The 22,813-nt window shown below is 41.0% G+C and overlaps 1 protein-coding gene across 10 annotated transcripts in view; it reads left to right on the plus strand.

Annotated features, from left to right (window-relative positions):
• Nucleotides 1-22,813, plus strand: part of fam20b (FAM20B glycosaminoglycan xylosylkinase) — a 174,005-nt gene that overhangs the window by 145,393 nt on the left and 5,799 nt on the right. For 9 of the 10 annotated variants that reach the window (XM_069937705.1, XM_069937706.1, XM_069937708.1 and 6 more), the window contains one exon: nt 6,013-7,951. The exons of the other annotated variant lie outside the window; for it this stretch is intronic. In XM_069937705.1, coding sequence (XP_069793806.1) covers nt 6,013-6,247 — 235 coding nt within the window. In that variant the 3' untranslated portion in view covers nt 6,248-7,951. Of the gene's footprint in view, nt 1-6,012; nt 7,952-22,813 lie in introns of those variants that run through there. 10 annotated transcript variants of the gene reach the window in all.

Raw genomic sequence — 22,813 nt, forward strand, 5'->3', positions numbered from 1 at the left:
CCCTCTCTCTAATCAAGGTTACCTTTTTAGAGAAGAAAAAGAAACCAATAATGATATGGAATCATTGGTGACCCCCGGAGAGCAGACAAAGAATTACCGGAACATATAATACTTATTGACTCTTCCAATTATTAAAAAATATTACATTTCTCACAAAAAGGATCAATCTCTGCATAAAAATTGGATAATTCTGGAATTCTGTGCACCACCTTAAATTGTAATAAAATGTCTTGCACAAAATGAGGAATCATTAAGTGCTGACTTAAGGTGGCGGTGCAGACGCTTGACCGGACCATTGGTCTGCGGGTGATAGGCCGTGGTGTGGTGTAGCTCAATCTCCAACCTGTTGGTGAGCTGTATCCAGAGGCAGATGGCAGTCCTAAAGGCTCGCGTCTCCTCATCAGACTTCTGGTCCTGGGTGAGCTGGTCGAAGTAGACGCCAGGTGTCAGCGTGCAGATGGCCAGTCGCGAGATTGCATCGGCAACCATGTTGTCCTTCCCCGCCTTGTGCAGAATATCGGTAGTAAACTCTGACGCGAAGGAGAGGTGATGCTGCTGGCAGGCCGACCAGGGGTCCTTCACCATCGTGAGTGCCTGGGTGAGTGGTTTGTGGTCAGTGAAGATGTTAAAAGTCCTCCCCTCAAAGAAATAGCGGAAATGCCGGACCGCCAGATACATGCCCAGTAACTCATGGTCAAAAGCACTATACTTGCGCTCTGGTGGGCGGAGAAGCCAGCTGAAGAATGCCAGTGGCTTCCATTGTCCATTCACCTGCTGCTCCAGGACGGCGCCGATGGCTGTGGCAGAGGCATCGACGGAGAGTGCCATATGCAGGTCGGTGTGCAGGTGGGCGAACATGGTAGCCTTCGCAAGGGCGTCCTTTGTGGCCTCAAATGCACTGCAGGCCTCTAGGGTTCAGGTGAGCGTTTTGTGCTTGGCTGCGATGAGGGCAAATAGCGGCTGCATGATGGGCGCAGCTCCCGGAATGAATCGGTTGTAGAAGTGGACCATTTCCGCGAACTCCTGCGTCCCCTTGAGATTGTCTGGACGCGGGAACTCCTTGATAGCGGCGACCTTCGTAGCAGCAGGCGTGGCTCCCTCGGCTGTGATGGTATGGCCCAGGAACTGCATGGACTCTTTCCCAAACTGGCACTTGGCTGGGTTGATGGTGCGGCCAAAGTCGGCCAGCCAAGAGAAGAGGGTGTGTTGCACTCGATCCCTGCTGGCAACGAGGATGTCATCTAAGTAAATGAAGACGAAATCCAGGTCCCTGCTCACTGAGTCCATGAGACGCTGGAAAGTCTGAGTGACATTCTTGAGCCTGAATGGCATGCGAAGGAATTCAAACAAGCTGAAGGGGGTGATGATGGCTGTCTTGGGTATGTTCTCAGGGTGCACTGGGATTTGTTGATACCTGCACACCAGGTCAACCTTGGAGAAAACCCTCGCACCATGCAGGTTGGCCGTAAAGTCCTGGATGTGAGAGATGGGGTATCGGTCAGGAACTGTCGCCTCGTTGAGCTGTTGATAGTCTCCGCAGGGGCGCCAGCCGCCAGAGGCTTTCGGGACCAGGTGGAGCGGTGAGGCCAACGGGCTGTCAAACCGCCAAATGATCCCCAGCTCCAACAGATGCAAAAACTCTTCCTTTGCCACCTGGAGCTTGTCAGGCGAGAGCCGGTGTACCTTAGCATGAACCGATGGGCCCTGGGTGGGGATGTGGTGCGACACCCCGTGGCGCAGTGAGGCAGTGGAGAACTGTGGCTTGAAGAGGGTCGGAAACTTGTCCAGGAATCACTGGAACTTGTCTCTGAGCTTGCTGTTCGTGACCATCTGTGGCTGCTCTGTGTGGGAGGCGAATGGCCTGAAAAGTACGGGCGGCCATCAGGCGCCTACCCCAAATGTTCACCAGAAGCCCGTGGGCAAGGAGGAAGTCGGCACCCAGGATGGCGGTCAGAAGTGACGAGATGGTGAACCTCCACAAGAACTTTTGTCGGCCGATCTGGAAGTGGACTGTCTTGTCTCTATACGTCCGGATCTCTGTTGGCCAGCCGCTGACCGAGTCACGCAGGTAGGAGGCTGTGTCCTTGGCCAGCCACCGCAGCCATTAACAATGACCAGCCTGCTCGTTTCCCTGGAATGAGCAGGGCTGACGACACTTCCGAGCCTTGGCTTCCTACTGCTGGTGGTAGAAGCAGAGGCCTGGAATGGATGCCGTGGCCCCTGCAGGGGCCGGATGCTCTACCGCAGCGCTAGTGGCGGGCTTGGCGTGGTCATGCCCATGCCTCATGACCTGCTGGACCGCCGAGCCCTCCAGGAATCGCTCGGCCATAGCTCTTGGGCCTCTGACCTTCCTCGGGTTGGTAAAGCTCTCTTGGGCCAGTAACGACTGGATGTCCTCAGGCAGATGGTCGAGGAAAATGCACTCGAAGAGTGGGGAGTTGGTGTGATCACCCATGTGCACGAGCATCTTGTCCATCAGCTCCATCGGGGACCTGTCCCCCAAGGCATCGGGATGCAGCATCCGAGCGGCACACTGGTGCCTGGATAGTCCAAGGGATCCGGTGAGCACTCGCTTGATGGTCTTGTATTTGTCTTGGGCGGATGGGTGCTGAACGCGTTTGGTGGTGGCCTGGCCCAGGGCGACGACCACATGGTAGAATTTGGTCGTGTCAGATGAAATCTGGCGGAGGTGAAATTGAGCCTCCACGTGGCCAAACCAGGTCCCCGGCTCCTGAACCCAGAAGTCAGGCAGCTTGACAGCTATGGCACTGATCCCAGGTTCGCTCATAATGGGTTCAAGGACATTGAACCAGTCGGGGTCACCAATTGTAGTGGCAGCTACACTGCCACTGAAAGAACACACAACCAGACGGGTTGAGCTCAGTGAGCAGAACTGATTTATTGCAGGCTGCTGGGCTGGACTTGTACTCCCAGCCCGGACCTGGCTGAGAACCACGTGCTGGGTGTCATGTGACACCCAGCGCGGGCTTCTGAGCCCTGTGCTGAGAAGAAGGAGAAACCCCTGATGGCACCATTTTGGCTGGCTGCCCTGCTGTGTGGATTACAAGCGGGGCCAGTTCGCCTGCCTGGTGGTGTGCCGCCACACGCTACCAATTTTTATCCTCAATTCCTTTTTCAGCTCACTGGATTTAGCTATTTCAGTGTATATTTGGCAAGGGAAAATGCCACATATAAATAAAGCCTATCTTCAAAAATCTACATTCGATGGAGGATTATCCCTTCCAGATTTTAGATTGTACTATTGATATACGTAATTTACTTCTTATTACACTTGAATAAATCAGTGAACCACCCTTCCTGGGTAGAAATTGAATTACATTTAACTAAAAAAAACCTTTATGTTGGTAATTTTAGGATCCTTCTTACCATTTTCCTTTTCTAAATTAACAAATAATCATTGATGAAAAATAGGTTTAGAATTTGGGCTCAGTTTAGGAAATTCTTAGGAATTGAGTGTTTTTCACTATTATGGATAACCATCTATATTAACTGTCTTTATTAGATCCAGGTTTCAAGAATGATAGACAATTTCAAGATGAACAAAGAGATAATTTCAGATTTGTTGTATCACGTGGAAAGTTGGAGAAACATTAAAATAACTTTTATTGGGACATGTTATGCCTCACCAGCAGCAATTGAGAGATGCATAAACGGATGGGTTAAGTTTAACACAAAACTTATTAACAATGATAGAATGACCTCAATAAACTTAACACCCGAGCATAAGCCTTTATGGCAACCCTACTTTAACAACAGATAGTTATAAGGTGTCTGTGGAAAAAACACAGACCATTACGGTCCAAGCTCAGTGCCCCAAAAGAAAACTCAAAACAAAAACCTCAAGTCAGTCCTTCAGTCAAAAAGGAACAGCTGGCAGAGTCTGGTCTCCAGGCTTTGAATTCTTAGTTTGGTTGCACGCTGGTATCTTAGTTGGACATAGAGACAGATGGCCATGATCACTGTAGAGTTATGACTTTCCTGAGTTTCGAATGTGGCAGCAATCACTTTTTAATTTCTTCACATGGGACTTTTCACCCAGTGACCTCCTAGTCACTGCACGAGGTTTACACCTCCAAAGCCCACTTCAGGGTTAATAAGTGACTTTCTGTCACACAAGTCTTCCCCTCTAAACACCCTGTCTTGGGTTGTCAAGTGACTCCTGTCACACAAAGTCCTCCTCTTAGAAGGGAACTGGGAGAGGCCAAGTTGGGGGGAACACACACCTTCACTCTTTGGATATCAGAGTTGTGCAAACTGCTGTAAGGACAACAGTGCTGGCACCTGCGGATAAAGTAGCTCAGTCTTCTTTCTCCCACTGAAACTACTGGGTGAGCACACTGACAGACAGTTATAGACGACAATGCTAGTACCAATAAATGAAGCAACTCAGCCTCTTGTTTGCTGAAGCTGCTAGGTGAGCACGCACAACTAGGCCGACCGTCTGACTAACCTGTTGAAAACTCAGCACGCTGGGCTCTTCAACTGCCCCAGTGCGTGCCTTCAGCTCTCCCAATTGGTGGAGAGAAGTTGACACAGCAGGTATGCTCGTGACCCAATCAGCTTCCAACACATGGCTCTTGCACTTCTGACAGCTGTCAGTTTTCCCAGTGCTGTTTCAGTGCTTTCCACACAGCTGCCAGTCTTTCCAGCGCTTCACTGCAGCACATGATCCTCTCTCTCCTGCTGTAGGTTCAGCTCTGTCCCTAGTCAAAAAATAAAATTGTTCAAGGTCCATAACAGGCATGGTTAACACCACACAGTTATAACATGGGCTTTAATCCCACATTTATCTGTAAGGAGTTTGTACGTAATCCCCATGTCTACATGGATTTCCTGCAGGGCTCCGGTTTCCTCCAACCCTTCAAAATGTACAGGAGTTAGAACCATAGAACACTACAGCACAGAAACAGGCCCCTTCAGCCCTTCTAGTCTGTGCAGAACCATATTTATTTGCCTCGTCCCACTGATCTTCACCTAGTCCATAGCCCTCCTTACCTCTCCCAACCATGTACCTGTCCAAATTCTTTTTAAATGTTAAAATTTACCCCATATTTACCACTTCAGATGGAAGCTTGTTCCATGCAAAGTTCTCCTTTATGTTCCCCCTAAACCTTTCCCCTTTCACTCTTCATGTCCTCTGCTTTATATCTCACCTCCCCTCAGTGGAAAAAGCCTATCTTCATTTACTCTGTCTATCATAATTTTTAATACCTCCATCAAATCTCCCCTCATTCTTCTACACTTTAACCTTTCCCTGTAACTCAGTTCCTGAAGACTGTGCAACATCCTAGTAAATCTTCTCTGTACCCTTTCAATCTTATTCATATCTTTCCTGTAGTTACACACATTACTCCAAATTTGACCATTCCAATGTCTTATACAACTTTACATAACATTCCAACTCCTACATTCAATATTTTGATTTATGAAGGCCAATATGCCAAAAGTTCTCTTGCTAGTGAGGTTACAAATAGGAAGGTAATGAAGCTTAACACGTGACTAAAGACATGGTGCAGAGGGAGATTTTCGGCTTCTGGATCATTGGGCTCTCTTCCAGGGAAAGTGGGATGTGTTCTGACGGGACAGTTTGCATCTGAATTGGAAGGCAACTAATACCCTTGTGCGAAGGTTTGCTAGTGCTGATCCAGTGAGTTTAAACTGAATTTGCAGGGGGACAGGAATCAGAATCCCAGAGCAAGTAGAGGAGTGGAGGAGGGAAAAGATTGTGTGAAAAATTACATGACTGTTAGCAGTCGATGGGTTGCAAATGGAGGAAATTTTCTAAAGTGAATCTATTTCAATGCAAGGGGTATTGTAGGAAAAACATTTTAAGGTGATATTCATGATCAGTAGCCCAAAATCCATAAAATGCATCCAAAAGTGTTCAGGAAGCAAAATCTTCATTGTCCAGTGTTATTGCGTGAGATTTGTAAATTCTTTTCACTGTTTAGTTTTGAACTCTATTTAAAATGTGGCTGTCCTTTCTTACAGAATTAGAGTGTCTACCTGGAATAGATTAAATTATCTAAAGAATGGAGTTCTCAGTACAGCTATGCGGACTGCCATGTCACACGATCCTATTAGCCCTATTTTGACAGATGCCCATTTGGAGGCCATGGATCGGCGGTTGATGAGTGTCATTGCAACTATCAAGCAGTGCATTGAACAATTTGGCACAGAAACCGTGTTGGTGGAAGACAGAATGCAATTATCTCACATGAAATAAAGTGCTGGAAATCAAAACTGAATAACACTAATTTCCCTGCAAATGTTAAACATCTGTGTGAACTGTGCACAGTCTGATGTACATCTCAAGGAAATTTAAGAAAAAAGATTCTATTCTCTTTAGGATTATAAATTATTCGGTAAAGTAGGGTTAACCTGGGACAGGTACTGGAAAATCTGTTGGTTTGACTGAATACTGACCTTGAAAGCACTGACAAGTAGATAAGCATAAAAGGAAGCAGTAAAATGCTTTCTGAAGCAATGCTTTAACTTGATCTTAAATGCAAAAGTAAGCATGTTCTTTGTGGTTTTATTCTTGTATCAAATAATGCAGACCTGTTTTAAGTGTCTTGAAGGAAATTGATGAATTTATGCTTAATCTGATATATTTTTCCCCAAAGGGGTGAAAGTTTATTTAAGTCCTTGATCTTACACTGTCAATAGTGAAATTTAGCATATAGTCCAACCAAATCTTTTTACTTAACAAACCTACCTTTGTTACATTGGACATATTTAATAGGCAAATAATTGCAAACTCCACAAATGTCAGTTTTGTCCAACTTTTTTTGATTATATGACATTTAGATTTTTCAAGATTTGGCCGTAAGCCTACCAGAATTTCAAAAATGCAAATTGGATCTTGAAGAGGTAGAATCTGAAGGAGTACATTTTTGTCTCCCACTTCAGAACATATTTTCCTACTTTAATGTCAGAGTATTTAAAACTTTATGCTGGTCTTCAGTTTTATTCTTCTAGAAGTTGTCATCAGTCATTCTTGTCCTCTTTAAAGAGTATTAGTGAATTTTAAACCATGATTCTTTTCACATTAGCACTCTAGTTTTCAAATCCCAACCAGTCTGAATTTTGGCATCCTAAGGACAATTCAAATTTTACCTGAGCTTGCAGATAGATTACGCTCGTTTAGCCAGACCTTTCTGTATAGCAAGGTGGTCATACTTAGAACTGCACTAGGACCAAATGAACACTTGGTGTCTGCAGTTAAGACCTCTTTTGCGAAGAGGTTGGATTAAAAAGGTTGTGAATTTATACATTTATTATTGCCTTGACTGGTTTAAAACATATTTCAACCTATGTTGAAGATAACAGAAATGATGTAATTGTTGTTAGTTTAAAAACTATCTTTGGGAGTCTTCAGACAGTGACAAGTTTGAACTGTTGGTTTATTGTGTTCACATTTGTGCGTGCTGAGCGGATGTGTGAAATATTAAAGCGAACAGTGGAATCTTCAAAGTCTATAGCAGTTTCCCTTTTCCTTAATTAAAGATCCACCTCCTTTTGGCTTAATGTTTACAATAATAGCTGCAAACCAGGAAGGCTTGGACTTTTTAAGTCAATGGTATGAACTAAGAAATGTGGGAGATGTTGTAGTAAAGTGGTGTATCAACAATTATTCAGATAATTTATTTGTTGGGAGTAGCCATGAGCTCTTTCCTTCTTGACATTTCATCATGCAACAGATATAAAAGGAAAATTGTTCCTTTAACTGAGAGAATGAGTGCAGCTGTGGTTTAAATTTGCTGATAACCCACCTGTTTAGAAAATGTTCCAATCATCTCCAATGCAAATAAATGATTAAAATGATCTGTTGGATAACGCCCTTCTATTTTGATATGTAAACATGTAGCACATCTTGAACAAATTTGCATTATAAAACTCTGGTCTATGAATGGTGATCATCCAGTAATCGTTTTTGTCATTGAGTTTTTACTTTATATGAGTTTCATGCTGGAGTATTTGTGTTCTGATTTAAAACAGTTAAAGTACTTTTGAAACTGTTCTTCTGGGCTTAGACAAATCATCCATAGAAAGCAGACTAATATTCTTATCATAGATAAAATACCTATTCATATTTTAAGGTGGCTGTATCACATGCCTGTAATTTGCCTTCTTTCCCACCAGTTTTTCCATTTGCATCTCCCAAACAACAGAATTACAACTTTTTTAATTTTGTTGGTAATTCTTCTCGTTTGATGTTGTTGGTCTCACAGATTTTCATTTGTTTAACACAGTTCTCATGTTGTGTTATGCACATTACATTGTATGCAAGTATTTAGATGCAAATTATTGATGTATCCCTGGGGTTTTTTGGACCTTTTAATTCCAATTTTTATTGCAAAATTGGTGTTGGCAGTTGATGTTGTAACTCACCATCCTAGTAATGGTTGGCCAACCCAAATGCAAGTTGAAAATTTAGACATTTTTAAATTAATTTTTATCTCCAATAAATAACATTATAATTATAACATTTCTGTCTTCATTCAACAACTCAAATCCTTGATAGAGCAGAAATTCTTTATAATAAAAGAACAAAGCAATGATAGTGGAATTTCACAGCAGCACTAAGCCATGAGGCTCCTGCATAATGAAACTTTCTGTCATCTCCACCATTCTTGTCTTCCATTGCTTGCTCCACTAGACTTCACTGAAATGTTCTGATGCTAATGACCTCAGCCAACCCATGCAAGATCAATCATTCCTTAAAATTCCAAATCGGTTTTATTAGTGACTATATTTAAGACCCTATGTCTTGCTATGTCATCCATGTTGAAGTCCTTCACAATTTTGAAGCCCTCTATCTGGTTACTTAAAGATATATTGTTGAGCAGTATACACTCATCATCCTCGTACTGTGAGGCTGTCTTTTTTGCTGTTGAATAAAACCCGAGTCTGATCATTTTTTTTCCTGATGGTTGAATCCTTTGTAAATGTTTTGTGCTTTGTATCCAATTTCCAGCTTCGCAGTTCTAATATTTTCTAATGTTATTGGCATCCATTATAGTTGTAACTTTTTTTTGTATCAATTGGTTGTTCACTGATCATATGCAAAATAGTAAAATTAAATTATATTCCTATCAGCTGATGAATATCAGAAACCTGAGTTGGAGTAGGTCAATCACCCTCCTGAGTCTGCACTGCTATTCAGTAATGAGAAGGCCAAATTAAGGCCAGGCCTCAGCATGTCTTTCCTGCTCTCATCTCTTGATTTCTTTTCATGTCAATCATCTGTTGGCTCTGCCTTTGATGTATTCAAAGAATATTCAATGCAACAACTCCCGTGCATTGAGAATTATGGGCCCTTTGAGATTTCTTTTTTTTTAATTTTTATTTTTCACACCATAAATCACATTAGCCATGATACACACTTTTTCTTTTTCACACATATACAGTGACTTTTTCTCCCTCCCCCTCCCTACTCCCAAGCCACCCCCCCACGCCCCCCCCCATCCATTTTAGGTATACAATCTAGGTTACATTAAACCAGTCAGACAATGTTGTCATTCAACAAAAATACACCAGAAATTCTACTGAGTCCATTCTTTTCTTTCCTTCTCCTTCCATCAACTTAGGTAATGCTTGTCCCCGGTAGGTTTTTGCTATTGTATTTAATGTAAGGCTCCCATATTTGTTCGAATATTTCAATATTATTTCTTAAACTATATGTTATTTTTTCTAATGGAATACATTTATTCATTTCTATATACCATTGTTGTATTTTCAAATTATCTTCCAATTTCCAGGTTGACATAATACATTTTTTTGCTACGGCTAGAGCTATCTTAACAAATCTTTTTTGTGCATCCTCCAAATCAATTCCAAATTCTTTGTTTTTTATGTTACTTAGGAGAAAGATCTCTGGATTCTTTGGTATATTGTTTTCTGTTATTTTATTTAATATCTGATTGAGATCTTCCCAAAATTTTTCTACTCTCTCACATGTCCAGATTGCATGAATTGTTGTTCCCATTTCTTTTTTACATCGAAAACATCTATCAGATACTGTTGGGACCCATTTATTTAACTTTTGAGGTGTAATGTATAGTCTGTGTAACCAGTTATATTGTATCATACATAGCCTCGTATTTATTGTATTTCTCATCGTTCCAGAACATAATTTCTCCCATGTTTCCTTTTTTATCTTTATATTTAAATCTTGTTCCCATTTTTGTTTAGTTTTACCATTTGTTTCCTCATTCTCCTTTTCTTGCAGTTTAATATACATATTTGTTATAAATCTTTTGATTAACATTGTATCTGTAATCACATATTCAAGGTTACTTCCCTCTAGCAAACTCAAATTGCTTCCTAATTTATCCTTCAAGTAGGATCTCAGTTGGTAATATGCCAGCGCTGTATCTCCAGTTATATTGTACTTATCTCTCATTTGTTCAAAGGATAAGAATCTACTTCCTGAAAAACAATTTTCTATTCTTTTAATCCCTTTTTTTTTTCCCATTCTCTAAAGGAAAGGTTATCTATTGTAAAAGGGAGTAACTTATTTTGCGTCAATATTAGTTTTGGTAATTGATAATTTGTTTTATTTCTTTCTACATGAATCTTCTTCCAAATATTGAGGAGATGATGTAATACTGGAGAAGTTCTATGTTGTACCAATTTTTCATCCCATTTATATAATATGTGTTCAGGTATCTTTTCCCCTATTTTATCTAATTCTAATCTCGTCCAGTCTGGTTTTTCCCTTGTTTGATAAAAATCTGATAGGTATCTTAATTGTGCGGCTCTATAATAATTTTTAAAGTTTGGCAATTGTAAGCCTCCTTGTTTATACCATTCTGTTAATTTATCTAGTGCTATCCTCGGTTTCCCCCCTCTCCATAAAAATTTCCTTATTATTTTCTTTAACTCTTTGAAGAATTTTTCTGTCAGTTGTATTGGCAATGACTGAAATAAGTATAATATCCTTGGAAAAATGTTCATTTTAATACAGTTTATCCTTCCTATTAGTGTTAGTGGTAAATCTTTCCAATGCTCTAAATCGTCCTGTAATTTTTTCATTAGTGGATAATAATTGAGTTTATATAATTGGCCGAGATTTTTGTTTATTTGTACACCTAGGTATCTTATTGCCTGCATTTGCCATCTAAATGGAGATTCCTTCTTAAATTTTGAGAAATCCGCATTATTCATAGGCATTGCTTCACTTTTATTTACGTTTATCTTGTAACCCGACACTTCTCCATATTCCTTCAATTTCTTATATAATTCTTTTATTGATAGTTCTGGTTCTGTTAAGTACACTATAACATCATCCGCAAATAGACTGATTTTATATTCCTTGTCTTTTATTTTTATTTCTTTTATATTATTATCTATTCTTATCAATTCTGCTAGTGGTTCTATAGCTAACGCAAACAATAAAGGTGATAGTGGGCATCCCTGCCACGTTGACCTGCTTAAGTTAAATTGCTTTGATACATGTCCATTTACTGTCACTTTCGCTAACGGTCCCTTATATAATGCTTTAATCCAATTAATATACTTCTCCGGTAAACTGAATTTTTGCAATACTTTGAACAAATAATTCCATTCTACTCTGTCGAAGGCCTTCTCTGCGTCTAAAGCAATTGCTACTGCAGGTGCTTTATTTCCTTCTACTGCATGAATTAAGTTAATAAATTTACAAATATTGTCTGTTGTGCGTCTTTTTTTGATAAATCCAGTTTGGTCTAAATTTACCAGTTTCGGTACCTGCTCTGCTAATCTGTTTGCTAATAGTTTAGCTATTATCTTATAATCTGTGTTTAGCAAAGATATTGGTCTATATGACGCTGGTGAGAGTGGATCTTTCCCTTGTTTTAGTATTACTGTAATTATTGCTGTTTTACATGAATCTGGTAAGCTTTGTGTTTCATCAATCTGGTTGATTACATCCAGGAGGGGCGGAATTAATAAGTCTTTAAATGTTTTGTAGAATTCTATTGGAAATCCATCCTCTCCTGGTGTCTTATTATTTGGTAATTTTTTTATTATCTCTTGTATTTCTACTGTTCCAAATGGTTCTGTTAATTTATTTTGTTCCTCTATTTGTAGTTTTGGTAGTTCAATTTTAGTCAAAAATTCATCTATTTTCCCTTCTTTCCCTTCGTTTTCAGTTCGGTATAATTGTTCATAGAATTCTCTAAAGTTTTCCTTAATTTCTTTTGGATTATATGTAATTTGTTTGTCTTTTTTCCTTGATGCCAATACCATTTTCTTAGCTTGTTCTGTCTTAAGCTGCCATGCTAGGATTTTGAGCGTTTTTTCACCCAGTTCATAATATTTCTGTTTTGTCTTCATTATATTCTTCTCTACCTTATATGTTTGTAATGTTTCATATTTTATTTTTTTATCCGCCAATTCTCTTCTTTTAGTTGTATCTTCCTTCATTGCTAATTCTTTTTCTATATTTACTATTTCCCTTTCCAACTGCTCTGTTTCCTGATTATAGTCCTTCTTCATCTTGGTTACATAACTTATTATTTGCCCTCTAATGAATGCTTTCATTGCATCCCATAGTATAAACTTATCTTCCACTGATTCCGTATTTATTTCAAAATACATTTTTAATTGTTTTTCAATAAATTCTCTAAAATCCTGCCTTTTAAGTAGCATGGGGTTTAATCTCCATCTATACATTCTTGGAGGGATGTCCTCTAGCTTTACTGTCAATATTAAGGGTGAATGGTCCAATAGTATTCCAGCTTTATATTCTGTTTTTCTTACTCTATCTTGCATACTAGCTGATAACAAAAATAGGTCTATTCTTGAGTATGTTTTATGTCTAGCCGAGTAATATGAATATTCCTTTTCTTTTGGGTTTTGTTTCCTCCATATATCCAAAAGTTGCATTTCTTGCATTGATTTAATTATAAATTTGGGTACTTTGTTCTTTCTGTTAATTTTTTTCCCAGTTTTATCCATATTTGAATCCAAATTCAGGTTGAAATCCCCTCCTATTAGTATGTTCCCTTGCGTATTAGCTACCTTCAAAAAGATATCTTGCATAAACTTTTGATCTTCTTCGTTAGGTGAATATACATTAAGTAGATTCCAAAACTCCGAATATATCTGACATTTTATCATTACATATCTCCCTGCTGGATCTATTATTTCCTCTTCTATTTTAAATGGCACATTTTTACTAATTAATATAGCCACTCCTCTTGCTTTTGAATTATACGATGCTGCTGTTACATGTCCTACCCAATCTCTCTTTAATTTCTTGTGCTCCAATTCAGTTAAGTGTGTTTCTTGGACAAATGCTATATCAATTTTTTCTTTTTTCAGTAAATTTAGTAGTTTCTTCCTTTTAATTTGGTTATGTATTCCATTAATATTTAAAGTCATATAGTTCAACGTAGCCATTTTATACTTTGTTTATCTTCCCTTTCCGTTTTTCCATCATTACCTTTCCTCCTTTTCCATTTCTGTTTTCTTATTTTAAACCCTTTATAAGACAACATTCCTAAAACATCAAACATTTTCCTTATTCTCCTATTTATACCTTCTTTAGCCCCAATCTCCCCTTCCCCTCCTGAGTTGTCCTTTATCCCTTGTCGGACAACCACATCTCCCCTCTCCATTTGGGTTTGCGAATTCACTCGCAAGCGTCAACTGATTTTGCAGTGACCGCTATTCCCCCCCACCCAGCCCCCCCCAGAAAATATTTCACTTTTCATATGTAACAAAGGTCACTCTTTTAATTCCCTCCTTATTCTCTCTATTCCATTACCTTCCCTTATTAATTCTTGTCTATACTATCTATATTTTCCTCTAAGTACAGATACATTCACGTATGCACATTATACCTATACACTCTTATACCTCTTTACCCACATACATATCAATCGTGCTCATTTTTACTCTCATTACACGTCTTCATCCCTCAGTCTATTTTGTAATTGTTCTGCAAATTTTCGTGCTTCTTCTGGATCCGAGAATAGTCTGTTTTGTTGTCCTGGAATAAATATTTTCAATACAGCTGGATGCTTTAGTATAAATTTATACCCTTTCTTCCATAAAATCGCCTTTGCTGTATTGAACTCCTTTCTCTTCTTTAGGAGTTCAAAACTTATATCTGGGTAAATGAAGATTCTTTGCCCTTTATACTCCAGTGGCTTGTTGCCCTCTCTTACTTTTTCCATTGTCTTCTCCAGTACCTTTTCTCTTGTAGTATATCTTAGGAATTTTACTAAAATAGATCTTGGTTTTTGTTGTGGTTGTGGTTTAGAGGCCAATGCTCTATGTGCCCTTTCTATTTCCATTTCTTGCTGTAGTTCTGGACATCCTAGGATCCTAGGGATCCAATCTTTTATAAACTCCCTCATATTCTTGCCTTCTTCATCTTCCTTAAGGCACACTATCTTTATGTTATTTCTTCTGTTATAATTTTCCATTATATCTATTTTTTGAGCTAACAGTTCTTGTGTCTCTATCGCTTTTTTATTAGATTCCTCTAATTTCTTTTTTAAGTCCTCTACCTCCATTTCTGCTGCTACTGCCTGCTCTTCCATCTTGTCCATTTTCTTTCCCATTTCTGTTAAGGTCATATCTATTTTATTCATTTTCTCTTCTGTGTTGTTTATTCTTCTTCTTAAATCATTAAATTCCTGTGTTTGCCATTCTTTAAATGACTCCATGTATCCTTTAATAAGAGAAAGTAAAACCTTTATCTTGCCTTTCCCTTCTTCTTCTATTTCACTGTACTCTTCCTCTTCCTCTTCTTCTTCCTCTGGGTTGGCCATCTGTTGTTTCTTTGTTGCCCTTTTCTTCTCTTCTTTCTTGTTTCCATTGTCTTCTGTGTTCTCTTCTTGCTGCAGGTGTTCTGCAGCTGTCGTTGCCGGCTGTGGAGATCGACTCCCCAGCTGGTCCCCCCTCCTGTCGGTGTGTTTTTCTGCATGCGCGGTTGCGCACTTTTACTCGGCTCAGCGAGCCATTTTTGTAGTCCAATTTCTACCGACCTGAGGGAGCGGGTTTCTCTCTCCACCGCGGGCCTCTTCAAACAGGTAAGGCCTTCTCCTTCTTCCTCCGTTGTCTTCTCTTCCTCTCTTACTGTTGATTTCGATTTTTCCTTTTTTGTCACCATCTTCTTTCCACCTTTATACTCACTTTTCTTTAACTTTTATTTCTGTGCCTTTGTGTTTTCCTTTGTTTTTCCCGACTTTTCTGGAGAGGGCTGGAGTTCACCGTCCGGCCACTACTCCATCACGTGACTCCTCCCCTTTGAGATTTCTCATGTTTAATGTGTGACGTTGAGGCTTCTTTATAAGGCACTGCTGAGACCTCACTGAAGTGTTGTGAGCAGTTTTGAAGAGAACATGCTAACAGAGAGGGTTCTGAGGAGGTTCATAAGGATTTCAGATTTATTGCCTGAGTACATACAGCCCTGAGAATCTTTGTCCTGTGGGTGAGGCAGAATTACCCCTTATTGGCAGTGCAAAAAAACCTGACTTAACATACATGTCAACAAATAAAGAAATGTAAACAAACTGCAATAGAAAGAGAGAAAAATAATCAAAAAAGTGCAAAAGTAAGAGACCTTAAGTAAGTCCCTGAATGAGTTTGCTTTTGAGGAGTCTGATGTTGGAGAGGTAGCAGCTGTTCCTGAACCTGGTGTGACACTAATACCTCTTTCCTGAAGATAGCACCAAGAATGGTGTGCGCTTGGTGGTATGGGTCCTTGGTTGCTGCTGCTGTCCAATGGCAGTGTTCCCTATAGATGTTCTGGATGGTGGGGAGGGTTTTACCCATGATGTCCTGGGTTGTGTCTACTACCTTTTGCAAGCTGTGTGCTCAGGGGCATTGGTGTCCCCATACCAGTGCATGATGCAGCCGGTCAGCGAACTTCCCACCACATGTGTAGAAATTTGCCAGGATTTCCAATGTCGTGCCAAACCTCTACAAAATCCTGAGGAAGTTCAGATGCTGACGTGTTTTCTTCATGATGCCATTTGGGTGTTGTGTCCTGGAAAGATCCTCCGAGTTAGTGACGCCCACTCCACTTCTGATTTCCCCCCCCCTCCCCCCATGATATCTGGATCATACACCAGTCAACAATTGGCTTCTTGGTTTTGGTGACATTGAGTGTGAGGTTGTCATTAGTGCACTATTCAGCCAAGTTTTCAATCTTTCTCTTGTCTGCTGACTCATTGCCCTCTTTTGTACAACCTATTTGTGTGCTATGATCATTAAATTTGTAGGTGGTGTTTCCATACTGAGCCACACAGACATAGGTGTATAGTGAGTGAATGCAGGTAGGTACTGATGGAGATTGTGGAGGAGATGTTCTTACCAATCCTTATTGATGGGTCCAGAGGTGATGAAATTACACAGTGGGGTATTGAGTCACAGTCTTGGAGTTTGCTGATCATTTTTGAGGGGATGATTAAATGCTGAAGTGTAGTTGATAAAGAGCATCCTGACAAATGCACCTTTGCCAGACGATGTTCCAATAGTATTTGCCAGTTCTTGGTCTGTACTCATTAAAGTTTAGAAGAAGGATGGTGGGGGGGAGGAATCTCATTGAAATATATCAAATGTTGAAAGGCATGGACAAAATAAATGTAGAAAGGTTATTTCCCATATGAGGAGAGTCCAGTACAAGAAGTCACAACTTCAGAATTGAAAGGCATCCACTTAGAGCATAGATGCTGAAGAATTTTTTTTAACCTAATGTGGAATTTTTGTCTCAGGTAGTTGTAATGACCAAGTCATTGGGTATATTTAAGGCAGAGATGATAGGTTCTTGGTTAGCCGAGGCATCAAAGGTTATGAGGAGAAGGCTGGGCTGAGGCTGAGTTAGAAAATAAATCAGCTCATGATTAAATGGAAGAGCAGACTTGATGGGCTGAATATCATAGTCTTAGATGAGTGATTCCTTATTCTAAAACTATCCAAGTTCAAGATGCTGCTCCTTGGGGATATACCTCTTCAGCGTCATTGAGAGGATGAAGTGCTTTTTGTAATTGAAGCCAACTACAGCAAAACACCTAGCTATCCATAGCTCATTGCAAGATGAAGTTGATAGTAATTCAATTAGCTTTTCAAATTAAACCTGATTCAAAAAGGAGATTGCTTTGACATTCAGATAGTTGGCACTGAAATCAAAAATCCCTTAGAATATAGGTTACATTGTCAAAAAAACAAAAATAATTGCAGAAGCTGGCAGTGAAAATGTTAACTTTATTTCTCTCTCCACAGTCGTGACCCTATGCAAATTGATCTTTTTCAGTATTTTCTGTTTTTATTGATGTTATCATGCTTGTGATTGGTTGGGACTTAAAACACCAAGGAACAAATCACCTGGATCTTTTAGATTCATATACTGATGAAATGTTGTCCAGATGAATTCCAGCTTCATATAGAACAGACTGGTGTGATATACAGGCATAGTCTAATTCATTTAATTCTTGTTGTTTTCAGTCAGAATTAAATAATTTGCATTTCTGCTGTTTCTTTCATAACCCAAGCAAGTCATAATAAATGAGCACCAATTAAGTTATTTTGAAGTGTGACCTCAATTGTAACTTAGTAAACACACTACAATTTTTTGCAAATACCTACAAAACGATGATTTGCTCCCAGGGTGAGGTCTTCCATTCTAGAATATCCGAGATGTCCTGCTTCTTAAAAGAACATGGCTTCCTCTCTGCTGCTATCAACATAGCCCTTACCTGTATCTCCTCTATTTCCTGCACATTTGCCATGGCTCCCTCTGAGATGCGACAAGGACAGTATTCCCCTCGTTCTCATCTACCACCTCATTAGCTTCCACAATATATTATCCTCCACAATTTCTGCCACCTGCAATGTGTTATCCCACCACCACGCATATCTTCCACTCTCCTCCCCTCTCCGCATTCAATAGAGACTGCTCCCGCCGTGATTCCTCCCCACCAATCGTTCCTTCAGCACCAACCCCTGTGACTGCAAGAAACCCAACATGTGCGCACACCACCTCCCTCTTTCCACCATTTGGGGCCTCCAAACAGTCCTTCCAAGTGAAGCAACACTTGTGAATCTGAAAGGGTCATCTACTGAATTGACTCTCCCATTCTGGCTGCAGTCACGTATTTGCCTGCATTAGGAGTGGTGTCAGTTACTGCCGATGACATATCCCAAATGACATGCAGGAGTAATAGCACGTATGCACGGGTTAGTTCAGAAGGCTGCAATGATGGATCTCGGATGCAGGAAGAGGAGAGTGAGAGCGTCAAGATCATCTATGAGGCAGAGAGCCAATGAAAAAGTCAGACGGGTTTGGCTGGGTGGTGGTTAGTGGGATGAAGAATTGTCAGGAATAAAGAGTTGACTCCAATTTATGTGGCTTGGCTGGGTGGTGGTTAGTAGGATGAAGAATTGTCAGGAATAAAGAGTTGACTCCAATTTATATTGGGGGGAAAAAAAACAATTGAGTATTCTTTAAATTCTGTTTAAACTGGGTAAATTACTGCAGTTACAAGTGTTGAATCTATGGGTTCACAACACCTAGGTTAAAATGGAAAGAGATGAGGATAAACTTACAGGTGTAGTCAGGGAAGTTCAGCAAGAGATTCCCCCTTCTTTCATTAATAATGTACCAGTGTGGTTCACGTTCCTTGAGGCGTGATTCTTTGCCCTCAGCATTACATTTCAGAAGGCAAAATTCAGTTTATTTGTGCCTTGTCTTCCAGAGCAGATTGTTTGTGAAGTGGAGGATGTTTTAGTTGATCAGGAAGATAATCTCCCGTACAACATCCTTAAGGCTGCTGTTCTACAATGTATTCAGTAGTCTCGGGAGGCTCGTATTGCCGAGTTACTAGTTGGGACAGACTCTATTGAAGGGGATTTTTGGAAGCAGTTTTTTTCCAATGTTTACCTTATCAAGTTCAAGGGCAATTGGTGAGTGTCTTTCGGTCGTCGACCCTCAATCAATTGGCGGATCATATTGACCTCATTAGGTACTCAACCTCTACATTGAAGATAGAAGCAATGGCTACTTACCATAGTCAGCAGGAGCAAATGGAACAACTGCTTACTACTGCACCTTGTGAATCACTAGCATTTTATCAACCAAAGATAGCCATGTTAGGGCAGCACTGACTATGCAAGTTCAGGCTTTGAACAACCAACAGAATTCCTTCCGTCGACTTGATTGGAATCGTGCTGGTCAAGGATGTGGTAGAAGTGACAGGTAGTGTATTTGTTGGAGGCACCAGAAATTTGGTGCTGCCACCTGGTCCTGACAGTTACCTTGCAACTACTACAAATGGCAGCTGGGAAGTGACCAGGCCCGGCAATAGAGGCAACTTCTGCCAATGGACACATCTTTTCCTCAAAGACAGTCTCTTTGGTGTTCCATTTCTTGTTGATTCCAGTGCAGAAATTTCTGTGGTCCCTCCAACCACAGAGGAACATAGACACCCTAATAGTGTGTTCTTTCAGCTGCGAATGATTTTCATATTCAAACATATGGCCAGAAGTCACTCACAGTGGATTTTGGTCTCAACGAACCTTTTAAGTGGATTTTCATAGTTGCAAATATGGTAAATTCTATTTTGGGAGTAGATTTTCTGTCACATTTTTCGTTGCTAATAGATTTTTTAAATCGCGGTGTCATGGGCTGCAGCTCTTGCTTGCAAGTGAGCTGTATTTGTCATCCCTCCAGTATTGTCATAGAAACATAGGAAATAGGTGTAGGAGTTGACCATTTAGCCCTTCAAGCCTACTCTGCCATTCATTTTGATCATGGCTGAATGTCTACTCAGTACCCAGTACCTGCCTTCTCCCCATACCCCTGATCCCCTTAGCCACAAGGGCCAAATCTAACTCCCTCTTAAATGTAGATAAGAAACAGACTTCAACTACTTCCTGTGGCAAAGAATTCCACAGATTCACCACTCTCTGAGAGAAAACTGAGGTCCTCCATCAGCCAGCTCCCCACCATGACTACCATTCCCCAACCCCACATCTCCATCGGGCACACAGAACTCAAAACGGTCAACCAGTTTACCTACCTCAGCTGCACCATTTCATCTGATGCAAGGATTGACAAAGAGATAGACAACAGACTCGCCAAGGCAAATAGCGTCTTTGGAAGACTACACAAAAGAGTCTGGAAAAACAACCACCTGAAGAAACACAAAGATCAGCGTGTACAGAGCCATTGTCATACCCACGCTCCTGTTCGGCTCCGAATCATGGGTCATCTACCGGCATCACCTACAGCTCCTAGAATGCTTCCATCAGTGCTGTCTCCGCTCCATCCTCAACATTCATTGGAGTGACTTCATCACCAACATCGAAGTACTCGAGCTGGCAGAGTCCGCAAGCATCGAATCCATGCTGCTGAAGACCCAACTGCGCTGGGTGGGTCACATCTCCAGAATGGAGGACCATCGCCTTCCCAAGATCGTGTTCTATGGCGAGCTCTCCACTGGCCACCGAGACAGAGGTGCACCAAAGAAGAGGTACAAGGACTGCTTAAAGAAATCTCTTGGTGCCTGCCACATTGACCTCCGCCAGTGGGCTGATATCGCCTCCAACCGTGCATTTATGCGCCTCACAGTTCGGAGGGCAGCAACCTCCTTTGAAGAAGACCGCAGAGCCCACCTCACTGACAAAAGACAAAGGAGGAAAAACCCAACACCAAACCCCAACCCACCAATCTTCCCTTGCAACCGCTGCAACCATGCCTGCCTGTCCCGCATCGGACTTGTCAGTCACCAACGAGCCTGCAGCAGACGTGGACATACCCCTCCATAAATCTTTATCTGCTTTCAGTCCTAAGTTTTCAGTCCTAAGAGACTTATCCCTTATCCTTAAACTGGTTCTGGTTTTCCCCAACACTCACCTGATGAGCCTCTGACCTGGCTCTTGCCCTTTCCAAGCATTGCTCAAGTGTTTCCATTGCCAATTGAAAGCAGCATTGACAGCAGGCGGTGATGCATCTATGTGGAGCGAATGCTTGCCCTAGTTTTCCTTGGATGTTCAGCGGCAAAGGTGGTACATGGGCACCAAGCTGACTTTGCCCGGTGAGTTTATTAATTCAAGTCCAGGGACAGCACTCTATGATCTAGTGAGTTAAGTTGATCGTCTTCAGGAACACGAGATTGCTCCTACCTTCTCCTACGCAACATGCATCACTTGTAGTGTATATGCCAGATGATTGACAATGCTGTATGCATGTGTTCCTTTAACTTGATGTTCGCAAACCATTTCAGGCAGTTTACAATGAGCCTTTTGAAGTTTTGCAACGCCACCCAAAGACTTTTGTGATTCACAGAAATGTAAAAGCTGATGCAGTCTCCATCGACTGATTGAAGCCGGCGTATGTTGACTGTCCATGTTCTGTATCTGTGCCAGAGTCAGAGGAACAGTCCCGCCCATGCCAGGTGTACATCACATGCCTTGCAGTATCGTATGAGGTTGGGTCAGACTGTCAGCCTTCCAGACCATTAAATAACAGGACAGATCTGATCCCTCCTTGCATAGCACGCAGGCTTTGGGGGCGGGAGGAGGGGGCGCTGTTGCGGTCCTATACTTCCCTGTGTCAGGACCAGTGCTAGTTGCCACTGATGATGTAGCCGAAGTGACGCACAGGAGCAATAGCATGCATGCACGGGTTAGTTAAGTAGTCTGCCTATGTGGGATGGATCTTGGACCATGAGGTGGAGAGCCAATGAAAAGGTCAGAGGGGTTTGGCTGGGTGGTGTTTGATGGGATAAAGAATTCGGTGTTGTGCCAGAGGAACAAAGAGAGTCAACTCTATTTTGTGTTGTATTCTTTAAATTGTGTGTAAAGTGGGTAAATTACTGCTGAAACTCTACCAGCAAATTGGAGGTCTATAGACGACACTTTTTCAAGTTCTAATATTTCCCAATTTCAAAATGTGTCATCTTCAAAGAAATGTGAGCGGCGATATTCCAAATTACCGTCTTATTAATCCAATAAATCAAACGTTGTATTTGCAGCTTTAATTCATTGATATAACATATAAACACTTTGCATGACTTCGCATTGAGATTTTCATAACAATTAATAAACAAAGCATAATGTATAATGATATATCTGTTTAAAGTTGAATATCATTATAAGAAGAAATAGACAATTAAGACTAAATAAGATGAATCAAGATGAATTCAAAGAAATGTATCTCGAGCTCACGTCTCTATCATGATTCTTCGAAGAATGAGATGCAAACTCTCATTCCGCTCGGATATTACGACGTATGATGTCACTATGGTAACACTACAAACAATCATCTTTCTTAAAGGGATAGGCACAAAATTAACTGAATCAAAAACACAAGGTTTTAACCTTTACAGGGACAACACCAAATCTGGCCATTCTCCAACCTGATGCATTAACATCGACTTCTCAAGCTTCTGTTAGGCCCGTCCCTGGTTTCTTTATCTTTATCTTTCCTTATCCCTCTATTTCCTTTCCTACAGCCTACCACTCCTTCCCTTTCTTCTCCATTCAGAGATCTACCCCCTCCCCCATCAGTTTTTTTGTATTCTACCCCTTCATGCATATTGCTGCTTACCTGTTGACCTGCATTCCTCCCCCCTGTCCTTTACTTCCTCCTCTCCTGCTCCCACCCTTTTATTCAGATATCTAGCTGTTTTTGCTCATATCTTGACAAAGGGCTCAGGCCTGAAATGTTGGTTACCCTTTACTTCATTTTGATGCTGCATGACCTGCTGAGCTTCTCCAGCACTTCTGTGTATTGTCTCACAATCACAGCGTCTGCTGACTTTCCTGTTTAAAAGTTTTAATTTTGGCTGAA

The sequence above is a fragment of the Narcine bancroftii genome, chromosome 5 (genome assembly GCF_036971445.1).
Source record: "Narcine bancroftii isolate sNarBan1 chromosome 5, sNarBan1.hap1, whole genome shotgun sequence".
NCBI classification, from domain to species: Eukaryota; Metazoa; Chordata; class Chondrichthyes; order Torpediniformes; family Narcinidae; genus Narcine; species Narcine bancroftii.